The sequence below is a fragment of the Pyrgilauda ruficollis genome, unplaced genomic scaffold, assembly GCF_017590135.1.
Source record: "Pyrgilauda ruficollis isolate IOZ18807 unplaced genomic scaffold, ASM1759013v1 scaffold317, whole genome shotgun sequence".
In the NCBI taxonomy this organism is placed as follows: domain Eukaryota; kingdom Metazoa; phylum Chordata; class Aves; order Passeriformes; family Passeridae; genus Pyrgilauda; species Pyrgilauda ruficollis.
In genome coordinates, this window is record NW_024524567.1 from 34724 (window position 1) to 58083 (window position 23360).

The 23360-nt window shown below is 40.0% G+C and overlaps 1 protein-coding gene across 1 annotated transcript in view; it reads right to left on the reverse strand.

Annotated features, from left to right (window-relative positions):
- Positions 1-461: 461 nt before the first annotated feature.
- FER1L6 (fer-1 like family member 6) overlaps positions 462-23360 on the reverse strand; it is a 63540-nt gene continuing 40641 nt past the window's right edge. The window contains exons 25-41 of the mRNA XM_041474221.1: positions 22602-22785; positions 22231-22415; positions 21504-21626; positions 21333-21372; positions 20238-20353; positions 19022-19153; positions 17959-18084; positions 16794-16921; positions 15340-15510; positions 14039-14199; positions 11011-11153; positions 10355-10443; positions 8329-8427; positions 6589-6830; positions 6104-6267; positions 4798-4898; positions 462-648 (exon numbers count right to left, since the gene is read on the reverse strand). Coding sequence (XP_041330155.1) covers positions 462-648; positions 4798-4898; positions 6104-6267; positions 6589-6830; positions 8329-8427; positions 10355-10443; positions 11011-11153; positions 14039-14199; positions 15340-15510; positions 16794-16921; positions 17959-18084; positions 19022-19153; positions 20238-20353; positions 21333-21372; positions 21504-21626; positions 22231-22415; positions 22602-22785 — 2391 coding nt within the window. The remainder of the gene's footprint in view (positions 649-4797; positions 4899-6103; positions 6268-6588; positions 6831-8328; positions 8428-10354; positions 10444-11010; positions 11154-14038; positions 14200-15339; positions 15511-16793; positions 16922-17958; positions 18085-19021; positions 19154-20237; positions 20354-21332; positions 21373-21503; positions 21627-22230; positions 22416-22601; positions 22786-23360) is intronic.

Sequence of the window (23360 nt, forward strand, 5' to 3'; positions counted from 1 at the left end):
AAAAGAATTAATTACAAAACTATGCAAAGACTGTATTATACATTTATCTTTGTGTAAAGATTTTGACCTTCACATTTAATCATACATTTGTAATAATAAACATTTGACTGAGAAATTAATTTCTGCATAGCACTGAAGAATTTATTCTTAAATTCAATTTTAGGTGCATAACAAGACTTTCAATAATAATGTCAATAAAGCTGCAGTAGTAATGATGTACATCATTAATACACCCCATTAATGTACATTAATGTACATGAATGATAATGTACCTTGAGGATGGGTCTGAATGAGCATTCAAAGAAGAAATTCCAATATTCTGAGAGCTCCAGTTTCTGATGTGAATAGTTACTTTTATTTTTACAAGGAATGAGATGTGTTTAATGTTAATTAATACTTTTTTCCTGACTTATTTTTAGCAGAAGTTTCCTTATTTGACTGGCTACAATGAGAGCCATGATCTACCCGTTTCCTGTAACTATCCTTTCACTAATTGCACCTGGCAGTGTGTAGATAAAGAGAACCAGGAAGATAACAAGAATAAGCAGAATTATGCCAATGATTATGTACTTCTTGTAATTCCTCCAGATCAGGTGATACAAACATTTGAAAGGGTTTACAAACCAAGAGAAGGAGGTGTCTGGTCGGCTAAAGGGGAAGAAAGAAAAAGAAAATATTTTGTTAAGGCAGATCCATCTCTTTCCAAAGTTATCCCACTGCAAAATATATATTTGAGATTAAAAAGGACCTTTAGCTCCTTGGAACACACTACAGGGATTAGAGGGAATGTCCACCCATGCTCACACTGTTGGGTCTCTTTTCTTCCACCCATTCCCGAACCAAGCTCCACACACAACTTGTAAAGAAATTCCAGCTCACATATCATAAATACTTCAATTTATGTCATGATATAGGGTTCAAAATTGAAAACAAGATAATGATAAACCCTAAAGAAGAAATGCAGGCATCATAAACTTGAGTACAAAAGTTTTCTAGTCATTTCAAGGAATTTAGCATCACAAAAGTGGTAATGAGCCACTATGAAAAGCACAGTGACAGTCATAGTGCCATAATAATCAGAGCCAGCTCAGGCTGGGTATGTGGCCCAAAATGGTGTATTATCAGAAGGAAATTTAACACAGGCCTCGTGAAAACAGGTAATGATGAAATGAAATCCTGATGGTTTGCCTGTGTACATGAAGAAGAGCCACCTTCTTCCAGTGGAGAATATCTGCATCCCACAATCCAAGCTTTTTCCAAATGTTGCCCCATGTTGTGTTCTCCTCCATACCCAGAAGTTTCTTCCCACTGTACAATAAAGCTGACTGCACACAGAGAGGAAAACAATGTTCTATTTAGGGAAAAATTTGGCCTCTTCTCTCCTCTGCCATGACACCTGGACTGGGAGGGCACTGTGCTGCTGCTCCTGCAGCCCTACCCAAGGCAGCACCTCCCAGCTTTTTCAGTGGGATGACCTGATGAATGCAGTGGTGTTGGGCAACATTAACAACTGCAAAATCTGGGCACGTTGTCTTTCTTATCCAATGCCACTGTAATTGTGCAGATGGTGCAGCAATAAGGAGAATGAAATGAACTGAGGGTCACAAAAAGCTGTGGCCATGTCTCACTCCAGAAAGGTGTTCCAGGAATTTAAGCAATATCTTAATTATCTGGTGAACTCAGCATTAAGCCAGTGGAAGTGAATGCCAATGTGACAGAAAGTCTGTGAATGTAAAAGGCCAACTGAATATCTTTTTATGAAAGACTGGTCTTTTTATTGAGGTGGAAATGATTCAGAAACAAATCACCAAATTAGCCCTCCAGGTTAAAAGGAATTATAAAAAAAACTGGACACCCTGAAGATTAAAACTACTTGAGTAACAAGACCCTTATTCTACATGAGTACTTTTCCAACTGCTTGAGTACTTTTCATAACCTTTAAAGGCTGGGGAAAAAAAAAAAAAAAGGCAGACTCTTGCTTATTTCATTTGTTACCTTTGCAAGGTAGTCAATAGATGTATTATATAGCAGTGTATTTATTGTAATAGACTGCATCTGGAAAGGCATCATGCCTTGATCAGCAGAATTGAGGAGACTAATAACTTCATAGTGCTTTGGCCAGCAGGAAATTACACTCATTGAACCTTATTCTTTGTATGTTTCTCTCTCTAGTTCACAGACATTTAATCTTTGTACACCTTTGCTCTGACTCATCATAGAGTCTGCTACTGTCTATAGGTCCTAGAAAATAATTTTTTGGTTTGAAATTATTTTTCTTATTAATTAAGAAGAATAATTTTACAAAAAAATCTGAAAATTTCTCTGCTTCTCTTGGTGTTCCTACCTAATGAGCAAAAAACCCAAAAAAAATAGAGTGAATGTACAGTACTGGCATAGAGATCTGGAGGTCCTGAGAAAAGAGGTCCTTGAGATCCACTCCTTCCTGAAGAGAACTCTCTTGAAGGGTAGAATCAATTATTTTTTATCTCCCAGCTGACTGTGGTTACTCTGCATTTATGAACTACATATTGTATGATATGGGGGCACTGAGCTGGTAAATTTTAAATTAAACTTTAATGAAACTGAGGCATGCTACCTCTTCAACTGTTAGTTTATTTTCTTTCCAGTGAGTGAGTGTCTAGCTAAAATAATTTTTTACTATTCAGATGCTGATATTGCTTTAGTAACCTTAGGATTTATTCTGCCTAACTTTAAAGCCTGGGTGCTCAGTCTGGTCCTTCATGGGCTGTCTGCATGGGGAGAGGAAGGACCTTCAGGAGGCCACGTCATCTCTTTCCCCAGCTCATATCTCAGGATATGTGTGCTAAGAAAATGGGGTGACTCCTCCACCTGTACCACGAGCAGCTACAAAAGGAGCCTGAATGTTTTGCTTCTGAGATGGGTATGACAAATGACACTATCCTCACCCTAGTTTTGATTTAATTGAGGCATACATCTCAGTTATGTTGAGCTATATGTTGGCTGTGTATTCACACCACAAAAACCACTGATTACTCAGTGCAAGTTCTGGAGGAAGGCTCTGGTTTTGTGGCTTCTGGGTCAAAACACTCCCAGGCTGTGCAGCAGAGAAGAGGCCACCAGGCTGGTGACAACTTTTTGGCCCAGCAGCACATTTGCGGATAAAATGCCCTTGAGCTGAAAACACAGGGAGCCCTAAGCAGCTGTGAGTGCAGGGGCTGGGTCTCAAAAAATGAGAGGAAAATAAGACAGTGCCTTGTGTATCCTGTTGACAACCTTCTGGACATGTAATCCTTCTATTCCACTTAAAACTCCCTATGCTGATTGATTTCCACCACATGTATTTCAGAGCTATCCCAGCCCTCTCTCCTCTGAAAGAGGTGCTTTAGTTTCTACTACTGGGAATCTTTCAAGCAGACACCTGTCAGGCAAAGCTCATCCTGCCTTTGGGTGAAGGTGTTGGGTGAAGTGATGGATTAAAGTCTTTCCAAGGCTAGTTTTAAACAATGGTCTGATACCTCTGATCTGATAATTACTTTATGCTGCTTCCTCCTTTCTCATGTTTATCCTGAGATGTATCTCAAACCAACAAAATTAAACAGAATGTGTAATCATTACCATTATGAGTAGCAATTGAATTTTAGAAGCTTTGGTAGCAGGAAATATAACATCAGTTTCTCACAATCATTTTTTATCCAGCTTATAAAAAAACTGCTCAAGTGTTTTAGTAGAACAAAGCACTTGAGCCAAAATAGATTAAAAGTACTTTTTCCTGAATGCAAAAAACTCAGCTGATACTTTTTAAATGTGACAAATACTGAAAGATAAATTGCTCTTTCTAGATCATTTGCCTTTGTTAAAACAGTCCCAATGTCCTCATTAAAAAGTCTTATGATGAAAAATAAGCATCTTCATTATTTGAGTATGAAGAACAATAAAATTAGAGATGGAAGTTACATCCTTCACGTGTCTAAAGAAGGGCAATGATGCTGGTGAAAGGTCTGAGCACGAGTCTTGTGAAAAGAAGCTGAGGGAACTACAGTTGTTCATCCTGGAGAAAAGAAGGCTTCAGAGGAGACCTTACTGCTCTTTATACCACCTGAAAGGAGGCTGTAGCCAGGTGGGAATTGGTCTCTTCTTCCAAGTAACAAATGACAGGATGAGAGGAAATAACCTCAAGTTGTTTCAAGGAGGGTTTAGATTGTGTATTGGTGAAAAATTTACTGACCAAAAGGGCTGTGAAGCATTGGAACAGGCTTCCCAGGGCAGTGGGGGAGTCACCACTCCTGGAGGTATTTAAAAGATGTGGAGATGTCATGCTTAGAAACATGAGTTAACAATGGACTTGGAAGTGCTGGATTAATGGTTGGACTCAATGATTTTAAAGATAATTTCCAACTTAAATTATTCTATTATTACTATAATAAATATAATCCCACTGATCTTTATAGGTAACCAAACTGAGATGTTGACTGTACGTGTAAGCTATGATGATTTAAGATGTTATCTTGTGCCAGGTCAGCTATGGAATGAGCTCATGTGTGAATTGCAGCTGAGGACAAATGCTCAGCAATGCAATTTATTTGGGCTTCCAGAGGAAGCCACTTCAGCAAACCTGAAGGTGCTGCCAGCAGCAGTGCCAACCACCAGGCAATGCACAAGCTGCACAATTTCTTGCTGAAGGTTGCAGCAGGAAAGAGAAGAAAATCCAGGAGACCAGAGAGGAGGTGTCCCTCAAGGAGGTCAGGTGGTTGCCCTTCCCCATCTCCTGCTGAATGCCCCTGCCCCAGCATGTTTAATGAGTATGCTCCCACTCACTTGGGCTTTTCCAAGGGCTCAGGCTCCTTTCGAGCTTTGCCCACTGGATTCTTCTCAGCTTCTTCTGCTGTGACCAAGTGAAACTCAGCTTCCACCTTGCCCTGGATCAGAGAGAGAATGTGTAAGCATCCAATCCTGGGTTATTATCACTAATTCACAGCAGGATTTGTCTTGTGGAGAAATTATGGAACCAGTTGAGGGCAAAGGAAATTGATTAAGGAAAATAAGATAGTCTTTGCAGTTGAAGAGAAAGCACAAAGGAAAACCCAGGCACAAATTGCTGACTTATGCTCAAGGACTGTAGGAAGGAGAGGTCAGATATTTTCTTCCAGACTCACAAATACATTTTCTGCTTCTTAAATTATCATGTAATTCATCTGAAAAAAACCACATTTTCTATCTGTCACACATCCTGGCAGAGCTGAATGTCTGAGCTGGAAGCTGTGCTGCTGACATGGACCAGATGTAACCCATCAGCAGGGGGACATTCAGCCACTCACAAGTGCTGGAGCCATTGAGCTGTGGGGGCCTCAGCTCACAAAAGGAAAATGGAATTTAAAGAGTCCAGTTACAATTCAGAGTGGATAAATCAAATCAGCTTTATAGAATCTGTGATGGATGAAAAACAGACAAATGACTTTACATACATTTGTGATTTTCTTACTCTATACCTTTGTGGATGGTGTTAATCTGAAGTGTTGATCTGTGCCCACTGGCTGTGACTCAGCACAGAACGGGGCTGAAAGAAGGATGCCAATAAAGTTATAAATGTGGAAGCAAAGGAGAGATCAAAGTGGACTGGGAGAAAGGGAATCAATTGTACTAGAGTTGAGAATAGGGAAGTAAATCTGGCATTTGCAAGAGGAGTTCATTCACTAAATCCATGGAAAGTCCACAGTCAGCTTCAAGCTGAATAAGGCATTGAACTTGAGGATGGCACGTTCTTTTTGCTGGAATAGACAGAAATGTGAAGGAATGGTGAGGTTTAGGAAAACCCTTGGAGAATCAATGAAAGTCTAGAGACAGGGGAAGAGACCACTAAAAAAGGACCAAAGCAGGTGATTTATAGAGGGCTGTATTACTGGAAATGAGTGCTGTAGCTCTTGGTCTGTGTCCCCCTAGGGAACTGAAGGCACCTGAAAAGGCACTTTAGTACTCAGTTACCTGAGTTCTTCTGAACCAAATATCTGGAGAACCATTAAAGCATTTGGAGGAATCTTATGGGTTGCCAGTGGTGGTTGTTCAAAATCCAAAATTAGCATACTGGTCCCAGAGAAAAGCAGTTCATCTGTAGTGAGCTGCTTACCGTGAGCTCCCCAGCCTTGATGAAAGGCCACCAGCCTCTGATGCGCTTCTGCTGAAATATAGAGATCTTGTTTTCCTCACCAGCAGCCACAACTGTGCCTAAGTCACAGCTCTTGGCTGTCTTTGCTGCCCGAGGGAACCCATTCAGGTCCAACTCAAGAGTGCCTGGAGAAAGAAATCGTTTGACAACACTCAGGGACCAGACAGACACGAAGACATTTAAATAGCAGCTTCCAGATGAGATCCATGGAGGAATTTAGCAGATGGGGATCTCTCTGTACTGTCAGTCATTCATTTGTATTGCCCTGGCATTCTCATCTGGTTCCTAATTATTGGCTTTACAAGAAATGTGTAAGTTTGCAGTGTGGTGCTTCAGAAAGAAAAAAGCAAAAGCTGGAGCTCAGACACTCCTTTGTGCATACCTCTGCAAAACACGGGTCTGGTGAGACCTCAGATGGAGCTCAGTCAGGTCCATTGCATACTTACCCAAGAAATCATCTGAAGAGAGTCTTTCAAAATCCCACACCTGAAGCACCAGCTCAGCAGGTATTTTGCGTTCTGTCTTTTCTAAGGAAAATATGTTTTCTCTTTTAGTAACCACCATTTGTTTCTCTGCTGGGAGGTAGTGGAATGGGAACACAAAGCGCCAGTTGAAGTTGCCCTCTCCTGTCAAGGAATTGTAATGTACATCTGTCTCCTGTTTGTCCTCTTCCAGGCCCTTTATCCACCTACAGCAAGCACACAGTGGAAAGCATTGCTGTCAGCAGGGGATCTTGAATTGTAATTGTTATTTGGTTTCAGGCCTGACCATTTACTAATTCCTCCCTAACCAGTAAGAGACAGAACAGTGTTCAGCATGGTGGCAGGCAACAGCAGCCCTGGCTTGGGGGATCTTGGCACACAGGCTGCTGTAATCACCAGTAGTGATCAAAAGCTGAGAATGAGAACATGGATTTTATTTCAATCAGACCCCAAAGTACCACTTGGCCAGTACCAGTTTGCTATTGGCCAGGACACCTCTCTTCTTTGGGACAGGCAGTGGTGACAGCATCACTCGTTTATCCAGCACTAATCACCCTGTATTGATGTTTTGTCACACTAATAAATTCTGTGTCACTGTCTCAAGACTGTGATCAGTTCTCAGTATTAGAGCCTAAATTTTTTGCAATTCCTGTTTGCAGCTATAAACATGGTGTTTATATGGTGGAAAAGTCTCTCTTGGCTTTTTTGTGCTTTCCTCTTAGTTTCTGCTACAGTGTGCACAATATCAGATGTGCTGTGGTACAAAGGACAATGCTTTCTTAAACATAATTTTCTCATCTGAAGAGCGGTAATGACCCAGCTAGGTGTGTTTTAGTTCTGTAGATGATTTATCACACCTTGAATAAAGATTAGCACTTTCGTGCTGTATCCAAAGAGCAGCTTTTCCCTTGCAACCCCAGTATTTCAAAAAGGAATTGTGAAAAATGGTAACAACCTGAAACATGGCACGGCCTCAAGTACAAATCCATGCCTGGTGACGGATACAGTGCCACATGCAGTCTTTGAACATAATGAGATTTGTGTCTTCATCATTAAGGCACAGAAGCAAAAAGTTTCCCACTCCTGGCTTCTCTGTCAGACCACTCTGGCACTGATGGTGATGTGCTCATCACACAGCTCAGCACAAAGGCTGGCTCCATGTTTAATTCCTTAAATTTGTGTTCTCAAAGCTACTCTGCTACTACTCTGAACACACAATTCATATTGGTGTATCAAGCTTACTCTCTAGGAGTGGAAAAATGGCAAGAAATCTAAGATCAGTCTGGCATCTGAGATTTTCAGTACTTTGTACTACCACTTAAGCCCATAATTTCCTCCCAGCCCTCCCTGGTGCTCTTTTCTCTGATTATGTCAAACCTCTCTGCATCCATGTAAGCTCTTACAGTTCAAGATCTGTAAGTGTTTGATCTCTCTGTGCTAAACTGTGAGCTTGGTGCTTGTTGTGTGCCACCTCTGCCTGAGTAGGAACTAATGATTAGTGTCATTTCAGTTACTTGATGTTCAGAGGAAATAAAACAGGGCAAAAAGGGAGCAATATCCCATATGGGTGAGTAATTTTGGCAGGCATTTAGTGCAAAGTGCAAAGGTCACTGAATAGTTAATCAAATATTCTCACAAAAATTTTTTTTTCCTCTGATTTTTGAATGAAATATTGCATGCTATTTTGAAGTGTGAAGAACTTACCCTTTTACATAGATATCACTTGATTTTTGCCCCGTAAAGATATTTTCATCTTCTAGAATTACATCCTCTGTATTCCAGATTATTACCCTCAGTTCATATCTGAAAAAGAAAAAAAAGGATTGTGTGTAAAGCCCTGGTCAGGCACTAATGCCAACCTCTATCAAATAATGTTTTTTATAAAGTGAGAAATATTGTGTTTGTACATCAGTCTCAGGCCTTTTCTGTTTATAAGTGTCTGGTGACAGAGTGGGGATGCTGGTTCCCCTGAGCTCATGGACTACAATGGACAACAACAGGGTCACTTCCAGCTTTGGAGGGGTGGAAAATTCCTTGCTTTTTATATGTCTGTTCATTTTCAACTTTTTTTTTTTTTTTTTTTTTCTTCACAAAAATACTGCAGTGGAACAAGGCTAGGTTGATCTGAAAAACTTCATCAGAGCTGTGTCCAAAACAGTGATCAGCTTGCTAATAAAGAATAGAGTTCCCTGAGAGGTGCTTTTTTAGAAGAAATGCCTAAAAACATTGCATTTTGTGCAATCTGGGGCATTAAAGGGGAAGAGGACTGCTTGGAGATATTTGCATTTAAGCAGGTACAATCATCTTTAGAAACAACAGTAAAAAGAATTAAAATTTCTCCATCCTTTCCACTCCCTATATGCAAACATTTATGGTGGTCATCCAAAGCTCTTGAAACTTGAGCTGATATACAGATATTGCATGTGATACAAAAATTTAATACTGAAAAATTGAGGTATTCCTTAAGTCATTGTATGAACTGCAAAATACACAAAAAAGACAAACTAACTATGTTTGATAACACCAACATACAATTTCCCTGATACGACATGTTTTGTCTTGGAAATAGCCTCAATCTCAGGGTGTGGAACAATTTGTTTCAGAAGTTACCAGATACTCTACATCATGGAGCTCCATGAGAACCAAGCCTCTGCAATAACCAGAGAAATTTGAATCTGCAATGCCTCACCTGACTCTCGTTCAATCAAAGATCATCAATAAGAGGTGTTTTCACAAAGTGTTTGAAGTTTTACAGAGGCTGGAGCCTGTTTTGCTGCAGCAAAGATGCATTCATCAGCAAGATGTGTAACTTGTGTCTACATGTACTGGGTGTTTTCCTCATAATTAGTGTTCAACAGTATTTTCCCCTGCTACAGTATACTACGAAAATGGCAGCAACAATTTGGTTTTGTGGGCTTGATTAGTTTTAAATCTTTTTGGATTGGAAAAAATGCTTGTTGTTGAGGAGTTTTATAGAAAGTTCTGGTTGGAAAGAAGTAATTGCTACATGGATTGTCTGTTTGTTTGTCAAATCAAATAATATAGGAATAGAACCTGATGATGTTTCAGACATGAAATTCTCAGGAAAGGCCTTGCTAAAATGTAGGATGGGCTGAGAATTCTGTTTCTCATTTTAGTGTTTTCTTTACAATATTCAATTAGCTTGAACAACTATGTGCAGTATTGCATGTAAAGAAGCATAAGGAAATGGGAGAAGGCTATTCCAAAAAGATCTCTTCTATTTGTTGCTGCTTTATGTGTTTCTTGATCTTATTCTTGGACAAATTTCTGGAAATCCAATACTGTAATGCTACTGCAGCAGATTAAAGCACTCAACCAGGGTCGAGGAAGTTATCTCAGTGAAAAAGCTAGTGAAAACAGAATTAATCCTTGCAGCTCAACAAGCAGATGATAACATCAAAATTACTTGCTCTAGCACCTGCAATCTCTTGATTATAAAGGGATAAAGGACAAAAAAGGATATCTTTGTAAGAAGTGTGTGATAGCTCTTGCTGAAAAATTGCCAATAGTTCTTAGGGTTGTTTAATGGAGGAAACCAAACTAGATGCTCCCCTTTGACTTGAAGTCAGGTGAACCTAAGAAAACTTTCCTCAGGACTGGAGAGGTTTGTTTTAGTAGTTCACTTTCTATTTATTTCCAGACACTTAAGAAAGACTCAGTCTTTGAAGAGTTATTGCCACTGTGGTGGGAGGAAAGCACAGAGTATTACCCTTTGGGTTTTCTTGGTGAAATGTCCACAGGGGGTCCTGGCAGAGGCATATCATTAGGAAACATGTCAACCCACATCTGTACACGACCCTTCAAAACAAAGAGATAAACATCCCTGTCAACCTATTTCACAGAGGATTTAAAAAGCTTTCAATGTAGTTCTGACATCCAAAATTACCTCTTCCTCTACAACCAAGTCAATATCCTGTAACTATGGTTTAATAGAGGAACTTTCTATACAATATCTTCTTTGTGCACATAGTCTTTCAATCTTTCAGGTATTTGGTGATGTTGAAATAGAGCTCAAACACTGTCAGCTTCAAGGTAAAATCCATGCAAAAACAGTGTGTGATGAACAGAAAAAAAGGTGAACCAAAGTTTAGATACAAGCAGAGATTTTGTTAACTTAATAAAGTAAAGCATTTAAAATAATAAAAATTTGCAGTTACACCTTGTGTGATTACTGTGTATTTGGGTAAGTGGCTGTGCACACACATGGGAGACAATTTCCAGGTTAACACTGTGCAAAGTCTCATGTTTGGTGCAGCACTGCAGTGCTGGCTCCATGTTTGCAGTTACAAACAGAAACCACAATAACTGGAGGGAATGAAAACTGCTCCTGGGTCTACCATCACCAGCACCTCTGAGCTGCTCTACCTGTTCCATGCCTGGCTTGTCCTTATGGTAGAGAGGCCGAGTCTCAATGTGCTCTGGGACCAGTTTGTGGCCAGCTCCAGGGATTTCTTCCCAGGCACGTAAAACCTTTAAGGAGAGATGTTCGTATGATTCAACTGGCTCCTCTATAGGAAAGAGTAAAACAAAAAGAACAATGAGAGCTGAATTATAATATTGAACCTCTTGGTAATATGTTTCATTAGTTATTAGAGGTACTCATTAAAAATTTGCTTGAGTTAAGAGGAAGGTTTTATACATTCCAGCTAAATAAAGAAGGGCCTTGAAATACTTCTAATTTGCATAAATAAGGGAACCCATTGGGTTAATTAGAAGATTAGCACTCAGGCAGCAGTTTTCCTGTAAAATACAGCAAATCATTCCATTGTTGCAGAATCAGTTTTTAACAGGAAGATGGAAGAACCTGTCAGTTATTCTTTTGGCAGAAAATTGCAAATTTTTAAAGCCTGTGAAAGACAAGGAGACTTGGATTTGACAAAGCTGACAGTATATAGGCACTAGAAGTTAGCTGTGCCTCCTTTTTGTAATGGCAACAGCAAAGACCTTAGAGAACTGAATCACACCTCAGAGAATAGGCACTAGAAGTTAGCTATGCCTCCTTTTACTTTGTAATGGCAACAGCAAAGACCTTAGAGAACTGAATCACACCTCAGAGGGAGAGTTGAAGTCCATGGGCAAGAACATTTCACCTCCTGACCCTCTCACCTTGGCCACTGGAAGGGAAAACCAGAGACTCCCAGAGAATGGCACCTCAAGGAAGGACCAGTGCTGATACTGAAAGTAGTGTGGATGTTAGAAAGCAGAGAAAACCCTTTGAGCTCTTTCCTCCCTTTTTGTGTGGGCTCCACACAAAAGGAGCCCAGACTTTTGACAAGTGATATCTTCTAGATTAGAAGTCCCTAAGTGAGAAGAAGGTTATGATTTATTTGTGTCAACAAATTGTTATCACTTTTCCTACGCATGTTTCTATGTCTGAATTACTGATCATTGGCAAAAGACTCATTTGGAATTTAAACAGTAGGTATTAAACCCTCCCTAACAGCTCAGAGAGTGAGGAAGGATGATCTTGTGATTATGAATCTTGGTTCCCTCTTGTGCACCAACACCTAATTTTAGCCAGGTTTAGCAAGATCTCTGGCTGCTATTCAGTCAGGCAGCCTCAGTAACAATGACTCAGATTATCCTACAATATCCTCTCAAAGAAACCTTTCTAAAGATTTTTTTTTTTCCCCCTGAAGATACATATTTCTTCCCATTGGCTACAGGTGATCCTAGACTACCTGGGAGTAGTGGACAGGCAGTTGGACTAGGTGATTATGGTAGGTCTGTTCCAACCAGACTATTCTTATCCTATCCTATCCAACTTCTTTGTTCCTAGAGCAAAGTTAAATTTTTCCTTCCCTTGCAAGTTAAACCTGGATGGATAATTATAATTTTTTCCACCTGTACAGTGGAAATGGGACCACTTTCCCTTTTCAGTATGCCTCTAGAGCTCAAATCTGTGGCCTTTGCTAGTTTTATAGATCCAAATTATGGCCACCACAGAAATCCATCAGGAAATAAGGACCCAGATGTACTTGTCAGAACAGCAATCTGTATAGAAATTATGTAAAAATCACATGTGACAAACTATTTCTGTACAATATTGAAAAAACTTGTGTACATGAGTCTTTTGGTCTTTGCCATCTGGTTCTATATTTTCTTGCTTCTGATTTCCATCATCTCATCTGACACTGGTTTGTCTGAAGCTCATTTTAGTAAACCAGAATTTTGATTGAGACATCCTGTTGCTGGTAGTCACACTCAGTCATCTGCTAGTGAGGAAAACAAACAGCAATATTGGAGTAAAAAATCTTTCAGGCCAAGAAACCAAAAATGGATCAACTCTTCTCCCTTCAACAGTGCTTCCTTGGCAGCCTCCCACTCAAGGTGTGAGCTGTATTTTGTAGTTGCTAAGAAGAATGTGTCAAAGACAAACCAACACTGATAAGGGACTGGAGGTTTTCTTACACTGCCACAGTGTCCATTACTGTGTCTGAGACCAGCTCCTTTCACTCCCCCCGAAAGGCTCCATCCTCACATCTATTTTCCTTATTCTAAGTAAAAAACTGAATCATAGAATGGTTTGGGTTTGAAGGAATGTTCAAAGACAATTTCGTTCATGCCCCCTGCCATGGGCAGGGGCACCTTTCACTGATGGCTCTGTCCCACTCCATCCCAATGTGATAGGGACACTGGAGGTCCCAATTGCTTCGACCTCTTTTTAACCTGGGAGCTCTGACAGTAAATTACACCCTGCCATCTGGATTCATGGACCCCACAGATACCTGGATTTACAGAGTGCTATGTCAGTGCTTCAGAAGGGGAATCAGAGTGGCGGTAACCAAGAGTAGGAAAAAACCAACAAACAGGAAAGACAAGTAGGTAAGGTAGGACTGGCTGGTAAATGGCCTGGAATACAACTATGGTCAGAAATTTGTCTGACCTTGAGTAACTCCCTTCAAAACAGTATTTCCCTTCCCTCTACTTATCACTTCTTGAGGCTGTCTATTGCAGTGTTTTAATTCAGACAGAGAATACATCCTTTGAAAGGCTCTTCCTGACTTCCCATGCTTTGATATTCTGTGGGGAAGGATTTCAGAGCATGCACAGACCAACACTAAGGCAGAAGAGGTGTTCCAAGAGGGTCTCCCACACTCCAACCAATCTTGGACATCCCATCCTTGGGATCAAGTAGGAGCTAGTCCAAGGTATTTCCCAACAGCCACCATGAGGATGTCAAGTCATCAGCAGCAACTGTTTCACTCTACAGATTCTTTGCAATTAAGCTACAGCAAAAGCTAATACAGACACAGCTTCATTGCCAAAGTTACATGAGTGTTTAAGAGTAATCCAGTTTGAGCGTTCACAGCACAACAGGGCTCCAGCCACATCTTGGCAGGCTCCCGGTAATGCTACAATACAAAGGACAGATGCTGAACTACTTTGTTACCGTTCTCATCTTCCGTGAAGACTGTCTGTCCCTTGAAGACTTTTGTTCCTACTTGTATCTCTCCTGGCCTCATGAAGGGTCCATTTATTCTGTATTCCTTGCACAGCTTAGTGAGGATCTCGCTTGGCTTGGTTGCGTCTCGCCATGCATTGTACCCTTCTCTGCAAGGAGGGGACAGAGTGAACAAAATGGGTGAGGTTTTCCTGCAGAATAGTGCACTGACAGATGAGGAATTTCAAAGCAGAGATTCACTTTGTGGTCAGTCACCCTGATACCAGCTCAAACTTTTCCTTTGTCCAGCACTGCTACTTACTTGAAACACTGCCTCTTTCTGCTCAGGTCCTTGGAGATCAACCACTCTTTTCTCTTAAAACACAGGAGAAGCTGAGGCAGGCTTGCCTACAGCTTAGATTAAGCAATAGCATGGGTGTGTCTCCCAGGAGAAAAAGGAAAAGAGTTTGCTCCCTGTTGTACCTAAAAGATTTGAGTTTACATGTGCTGCCTCCATTCAAGGAGAACAATTCTGCAGCTCCCAGATGCAAAGGACAAGCTCAGGTTATCTGACATGTAATAAACACATGAAGAAATATCTCACACTGAAGATTCAGCTGGCAAGGGAAGCTTTGGGGTTTGGTCTGTGCTCCTGATTGCTTTTTGACATTGTCCACCCTTGGTGTGTAGAAAAAATGAGAAACAATCATGGAAGAGCCCCATGCCGCAAGTTAGTGCCCCACCCCAGGGCAGCTGAGTCATTTTAGGTTGATTTTCTCTGCATTAATTAATTTTTATGTGCAAGGTCCTTGAGAGTGCAGCTGTCTGGCAGGGACCAGGAGCTCAGCCTCACTGCCCCACCCCATCACACAGGTCGGGTCAGCTGCCTCTGCTCCTGCTGCCCCCAGTGCCACCCCAGTCCCAGCAGCCTTGCTGCAATCACTCCAGCTGCAGCTGAATAGCAGAGAGCAAAGTAGAGCCCTGGCATAATTTCTCTGAGATATTTTTCCTATTTGCCCTTTATGTCTGCCCAAAGGCAGTTTTTCAAGCAGGTATGTTGTAAACATCAGCTGTTTACCATCTAAAATATTTCTTGAACCAACAGTGCTGTTAATTAAAAAATATCCATTCCCCACTGAGGCTGGCAGCGACCCAAAGCCACCACTAAGCTCTTTGGTGGGTTTTAATTAAAATACCCTCTGTGGCACTTCTGTGCTGGAGAAAGCACAATATCTGGAACACATCTGTAGTTTCTCCTTCAAGTCAAGTCACTCACTGTGAGCTCTGCTGCTGCCTGAGGAAGTACTTACATTTCATATTGACTCTGTAACCCACAGGTAGCTCGGTGTCTGCTGTAGAAGCGATTTTCCAAATCAATTTTGGTCTCTCCAATAAGATCATCTGTCCCAATGAAGTCATGGTCATAGATCAAGACTGTGAGCAAGGAATCCTTGGGGAATGTGGCTTGGATTTCAAATGATCTACAGGAAAAATTGAGACCTACATGAAGTCAAATCACTTTTGAAACCTCAAAGGCGAGGCTAATTAATGCCATGCAAACAGCGTGTGAGTGGTGTCTCTTCTAATACACAGTGGGCTTTTTTGGTAGTGCTTTTTCCTTCAATTAAATACATAAACATGCTGGAAACACACAGTGCAAAAGTGTATTCTTTCCCCTGCTTCCCTAGCACCCTGTGAACAGTCCTAAGATTGTTCCTACAATCCTGAATCCAGTAATGCTAATACAGCTGTATGTAAGGGCTCTCACACATTTTTCAGAACCCCCAAAAGGGACATCTAAGTATTTTCTGTTTTCTTGCAAAAGCTGCAGGTTAAATATTGAATGTAGGAATTTGGGGGCACCCAGCAAAATGATCAGGCAAAAGTTTTAGATAAATCTCAAAAAAGCAAAGATAAGAACTCCTTTTCACTAGGTGCATTTTTCAGGAATCAGTATTGTTGAGATGTGATGGGAAGTTGAAAATATAAACGTGATTGTAAAAGGGATTTGATGAATTAGTGAAAGACAGGACATCCTGATCACAACACTGGCTCCAGATTTCTCCAAAGTACAGAAAAAACTGAGCTTTGTCTCCTGAAGCATGAGTTTTCTACTCTTCCCTCTGTTCTAGGGTTCTTTCGGTCCAAAATAGTATCATTTTTCTGTCTTAATGTTCTTCCACCCCGATTTAAAATATTTTCAACCTTCTGAAAATAGAGAAATTTACTGGAAAAAAAAAATCACAGCTATTAGCACTGAAACTATAAATAACTATAAAGCATTGATAACACAAACTGGATCTTTGCTGACAGCTTGCCCCTGGCTCCCCCATTCAGAAGGCTGTCTGAACTAAAGAAACTCCTATGTCCTAGAATTATGATATTTATTTAGCACTCTATTCAATCTGAAACAGCAACAAAGATTGTGTAATCACACTTTACTGTTCTGATATTTATTTTGCTTTAAACTTAATGATTGTATTAATTTTCACAGACAATTATAATTTGTTGCCTCATTTCCTCTCACACATCATTTTGCAAAACCTCTCACAGATTGCGTTACTTGGTCTGTTTTGGTGTGTATGAAAACAAAATATTTTATTATCATACAGTGTGACAGCAATTCCCAACGTTTTAACCATCAGAATTACAAAACATCCAAACAGGCAGAAATCAGCATATAGCAAACACTTAATAACAGCAACAATGGTAGCAAGAGATAAAGCACAAATTACACTGAACACAAAAATAAGTCATCACTGACCTTCCAAATATTGGGTTTAGCTGCTTGGGGATGTAGTTTTCCCTGTCTTTAATTTCTGTGTTGCCCAGCCTCAGCACAATGTAGGGATCTGATTTCCCATCTGGATCAGCTGGGCTGAGGTTAAATGCCTGTTAAGAAGACAAATTGTGTCCTCAAGAAGTTTGCTTTAATACAGCAGCGTCCCTACACAGAACTAGGATTTTCCTGCCCAGTCCTGGGTGTTCTGGAAGTTCAGGGGCTTTGTCTGCCTCATGTAATGTAAAATTTGGCCCGTGGTTTTGTAGGCTACTACAAAAAGAGGATCTGGAGAGTTTGCAAAGCTGGAAATGTTGTCCCATCACTAAGACAGAAAAAGCTGAGCAGGAGAGGCAATGCTAAGGAAGAAGCTGGGTGCACAAGTGAAGGTAGAATTCAGGAAAGATTTACCCACAAGTATTGTTCCAGATCATTGAACAGTGCAATTCTCTTTAGAGAATCACAGAATTGTTAAGGTTGGAAAAGACCTCTATGTCTTTATTTTTATTCAGGAAGTAAAACTATTTCTTTATGTCTTATTGCCACAGTCCCTCTGGATGCCACCCTTCTGTCTTAGATTATCTGCAGCTGTCTTGTTTCTCTGAAACACCAGTTTCTTCTACCCATTTTACCTCTCACACCATTCTCTCTCATCTTGTGCTCTGCATTTCTACCTTAATCGACCCCAAATTTATTCACATGTAGTCTGAAAGTTCTACATGTGAATAAATGCTATTCACAGGCCCTCAAAAATACGCTGCCATATCCCTCTTACTGAGGTTTAGTTTAAATGTGTGTCATTTTTAACAACTCTATTCATTAAAACTGGATGCATTTGCATATTGTGGATGGAACAGGTTATTTATACTATGTTAGTTATGTATCCAGAGCTTTTAATTTCAACAAGTAGAGTGATTCTCCAGTGTTGCAGAAATCTATGGATTTCTTGTGAGGAATACATATATAACATTTTCAACTCTGAGCACACATTTTTACAGTACGAAACGTTGTCTGAAACATGACCAGAAAAAAGCCCAAACCCCATGGATGAGAATTTTCAGAAGCTTCAATGCAAAGACACTTTAAGTAAACTGAGTTGAAAAGAAAAATCCAAATTACTTCAAGGTTAAAAGAGCATCTGTCTACTTACTGCCACGATATAAACCCTGATGAGCACTTTGACAGGGTGGTTTGAGGGGATCCCTTGCAGGATGCGGGGCTGCCCTCCATCCAGCAAGCTGCCATCCTCAGGACTTGGGTAAATGCAGAAGGAGCCCTGGAAATACATTGACTTTTATCTCCCTTGAAAACAGATCAAGTGCAATAAAAAACCAGACCTTTGAATGAAAAAACCATCACTCATGCAACTTATTTTGTGGTAACCCTCACAGGGAACCCAAACTGCCTTGCAATAAACATCACCTTTTAAGATGTCTGTTCTCTACAATACTATCATATCTAGATATTTACAAGGAGTACCTCTGTGCCTATTGACTATTTTAAACTAATACCTGTAGGTGTTCCAAATCCAGTTTTCTTACCATTAACATGTTAAAAATAATATTTTGACCACAACTGTATATTGGCAAATTAATAATTCCATTGAGTAAGTTTCATAAGAGTGTGAGAAGAATCCAACTGTATTTTTGCAGCTCATGTGGATCAATATTGACTCATGTTGCTGAGTAGCTCACGCTGCCTGAAAGCAACTAACAAGTCATTTGGACAGAAATCTGCATTGCAAGCTAATTGAGATATCAATGAGTTTAATCAGTTCCTTTAAACTACAAACACATCCTAATAACATTACTCAGGCTTTGAACTTTTCAGATTGCCTGATGGAGCCCTGGATGAGGCTGCAGCTGTGAGGGCCTACACTTCAATTACACAAAATTACATGTAAGGTCCTGTAACTGATGGTGTAGAAACAAAGCTGCATTAATGAAATCTGGACTACATAATATCTCTTCTTCCCCTTCTGTAATTTCAAATTCCTTGTGATTCCTTATTTCAAAACAGAAGTGAACACCTGGTGCTGGATGATGCTTTTTTCTATCAGATAATGGGAAAGGCAAATAAAAAATAGAAATAAAACTAATTCTATTTACAACAAACTAGCAATATTTATTTCTTTCATCCCTGACATACCTGAAATATGTATTGAAACCTAAAATCTCTAAATTATTACCCATTTAATTAACATTAAGTCTTACCTTAAATTTTCCTATTATTCTGTCTTCAGCATCAGCATGAACTTCATCATTAGATTTTCCTCTTAAGAGCTGGAAAGTTTTCACCCAGTCCTCAAAGTTATTAAATTCACTCTCCAAGTCTCCTTCATAAATCTTTGAAAATAGAAGAATGCTAACATTTTGTGGTGCAGTGAATATATTTATAGCAACTTTTTTATTAAAGAATTAATAGAAATTAATTTTGACCCAAAATGCAGACTTTAATAAAGACCAAGGTTTTGCAAAAGTCCTTGAGGAAAAAAGTTAATCCCCTGCTTAAAACAGGACCAATTTTGTCCTCAACCAAAGGCTTTCCCCAGCTACTGAAATAACACATTAATGCAGCCGGTGAAAGTGAATCTGGAGGGGCCAATATGAACATTTGTAGCCACTGGTGTGCGTGAAAAATTGTGGGTGTGCTGCTCTTTGCTTCTGTTTCTTTGCTCCATTGTGCCTTTGTTGACTTGACCCATTCCATTGTGTTAATGTGATAAAATTTGAGAGCAAAGCAGACAATAATAAAGTGCTTTAGCAGAGCTCAAAAGACCAAATAATATTTCAAAGAACATGTTTTTTCAATACTCTCCCCCAGTAATTTATCAAGCATGAAATAGAAGGGCCTATACTACTGCAATCTCTTAAAAATGGAAACGGCAGTTTCCAAATTCCCATTTATTCAGCCACAATCTAATCCAAACTGTCCTAATATTTTCAAACCTCTCATCTCTCCAGACATTTTGCACGGCCCGTATAGTTTTCTTTGAATTCCTTCTACCATTAGCCAACCAAATCTAATGTGAGCTGAGTATTATTTCCCATCAGGAAGGGTGCACTAGCCATCACAGTAATGCTTTCCACTTCTTTTTAAAGACAATCTTAATAGACTGCAATATTTCTAACGTGAGATTTGGGATTTCCAACTGCAGTATTTTGCATGCAAACAACAAAATTGAATTCCACTGAAGTTTCTCTGGGTTTGTCTACACCAATAAATTCTATGTCTAAGATCAAGTGGGCCACACTGTGGTCTCCTCTGTGTCTCTTGTGCTGAAGGGCATTATCACTATAATTTAGTGTGTTTTATTCATTTTAAAGTGTCTGAAATATATGTAAGGAGGATTTGCCAAACTCAGCTGTGATGTCAAACTTTGGAGAGACAGTGAGCAACAGCCTTAACTCAGCCTTACTTTTCTCTTACCTGCAGTGTTGCTAGGTTTGGAGTTTCCTTCTGTATCCTTTTCAATGTCTTATCCTTCTTCTTTTTGTCTGGCTCATCCTCTATGATCAGTGCTATGTGGTCAGAAGTCTGCTTATCTGCAGAAATTTAATGACATCATGTATGTTTTAGTAAGCAAAGCACATAAAAGCTTCAGACAAGGATGCAAAATACGTTTTTTAAAGAGTCCTCCTTGCTCTTTCTCTATTTATTCCTCTACTGCCAGACATAGGGATCCTCTCTTTTACCACTGATCCTCCCAGGCAGAGAGGTGGCAATGTATGCTTTCTGTGGCTGCCAGTCTTCATAAAGAGCTTGCTGGACCAAGTGTGATGGTGTCCTGCATGGCCCCCTCCCTGATGGGCACCTCCCAGACCATCCTTTTCCCCCTTCTCTGACTCCTCCCTAATGCAAATAAACAGATTTTATCAGCTTTCACATAAAAATTAAGATTTATTTAAAACTGAAAGCTGTTGTTTAGGCTGACAGCTACTTCAGATATCAGGACGACCCAAGCTCTTCTCTGCTTAAAGATATCCCAAAATAGGGTGTATTTCACCTGATGAAAACCTGGAAGTATGAGAAATGGGAGGAGTACATCAGACTAAAGTCAGATTCCAAACACTGAGGGGATTTCCCAACAAAAAGAGAGTGAGCCCTCAAAAGTTACACTGAGATGGTTCAGCTCTTTGGCTGAAATCTGGATTTTGGGTTCACTTTACTTTCATTTTTTTCAGTAGTTCCTGTGTGTTTAACAGCACTAAATATTTAGAGATACATATTTAATGCCAGAGATGTCTTATATGTGTAATGCTTATCATCAGAGTTGAAAATTTGCAACAAAAATGATCAGAAGAGAATTTACAATTTATTTGAATGACAGGAAATTCATGTTAAGCCAACGCTGACTGTGAAGTTTTAACCTACCCATCATCTGATCAGCTGTGGAGGAAAGAGCCCAGTACACCAACAGTATTCTGTTACCAGACATTAATTGCTGCCAGCAAAATGGCAGAGAAGCGACACTAGAGACAGTATTGGTGCAAAATATTAGAAAAATGCAAATAATTTACTTACTGTCTTCAGGTTTTCCTTCACTGGAAAAAATTCCTTTTGCCTTTCAAAAGAAAAACAGGATGGACAAACTCCTCATTATGAGTGTAATACCGAAAAGGAATCATTCAGCGGTAAATCTACTTTTACAACACCGCTCATCTGTGAGAATTTTGGGCATGCTGGGTGACTCACCTTTTGCATTTTGAGCACAGAAGCATAGTATTTTGACCACCAGTCAATAACATTTTCAGCCGATTCATCTGCAATGGTTCTTTTCTTCCTCTTTGTTGACCGTCGGATGGATTTTTTAATCTCCTACCAAATGATGGCAAAAGCACTAGAACTGATCAAAACTAATCACCTGACTCATGACATTAAGCATGAACAGCTGTATACACAGAAAATTTCAGCCTCTAAGAGTTAAATAAAATGCAATATGAATTCCTGTCTCTGTCTTTTATTCCAAGACACTTCATTGTGATCATCATATTATTAAAGCCATCGCTGTATTTTCTATTGACTATGCCATGACTTTAAACATTGGAGACATTGCCACAGGAGCAACCCATACAACAGGCAAATAATGATAATAAATAGATAATAAATAAACAGACAATAAATAGATAATAAACAGATAATGAATAATGATATTTCAAGGGATGCTAACATCCAGATACAAATTGGCTTCTCCCACTTGAATCTGCAAGAATTTTAAGAATCTACCAGTGGAAGTAATGAAATTCTGTGGGGTCAAAGCTGCATTGTTAATTACTTTTGAGGGTCAGTATGACAGTGTGGCTGTCAACATTAATACCCAAAATCTCTAAACATGGGATCAACAGGTTGCCACTTCTTAAGGAAGGGCTGAAGTCTGCAAGCCTGCAGGAGGGAGTTAGCTGGTAACTTCAGCTGTGCCCACCTTCTGTTTCTTCTCTTTCCCTGGCTCAGGGGCAGAGTGCTCTGGCTCAGGGGCAGGAAGTGCTGTGAGGGATGGCTCTGACTCTACCACTGTCCATTTACCCTGCTCCACCTCAGCATAGATGTCATCAGCTAGAAATGCTTCTTCTTGCGATAGCTCAGCAGGCTGGGATGATTCAGGGGAAGCTGAAATTGAAACTTTGCAAGTTAGGTAAAATTTTGCAGAAATATTGTCATTGCATTTGATGATCATCAAATAATAATGTGATTAAGGGTTTGATCCTACGCTCAACTCAATAAAACACACTTCTAAGTGTAAACCTCTAAGAAGGTCCTTTGTCCTTTTATTTGGGGTCAGAATTGAACACTTACCTTCCTCAGTTTCTGCAGTGTCTGCTCTGTTAGGTGCAGCTTGAAGACCTAATGGGGTTTTACATAGGAATTGCTTAAGACAGTTGATGGTGTGTGTTCCAACAAGAGTACTCCTCCCAAACGCTCTCCAGTCAACCACACAGATGCTTAGTGGTGGATGCAAGAGCTCATTTTCAGGCAGCTCCTGGTGCAGGGGACAGACAGCAGCATGAGAGAATTGCTAGAGAATGTAGAACATGTATAGAATATTTCTCGTGCACAGCAATAAAGCTTCTGCTCTTCCCTCCCTCCCTCCCTCCCTCCCTCCCTCCTTAGCAATGAATACATTCATAATGCAAAATGCATTCAGCATAGGCAATATAATTTTGGTTTTCTGTAAAATCTAGAGAAAGCTCTGTTCTTTAAAGTACAGAGTGGACTGTACAAATCATGCTGCTGGGATGAATCCCATGTTCTCATATTGAAGCACCTCATATTGAAGTTAGAATAAAGTGGGAGAATCAGGAGTGTTCAGAAGGATGAAATGCAGTGTTGGAAGTTGTGAGTCCTAATTCCACTGCTGCTTTGTTGAAGGCTATCTGCCCTATCTGCCTCAGTTTGCCCAACAACAAGATGTGGACCCTGTGTGGTTACATGCTTTATAGAAGGAACTACCAAGAGGAAAACAGCTCTTAGGACAATACAATAGGAGCTAAAAATACTGTAGGAACTGTACTTCAGTACCCACGTTATAGTTTTGATATACTTTTCTCAAGAGCA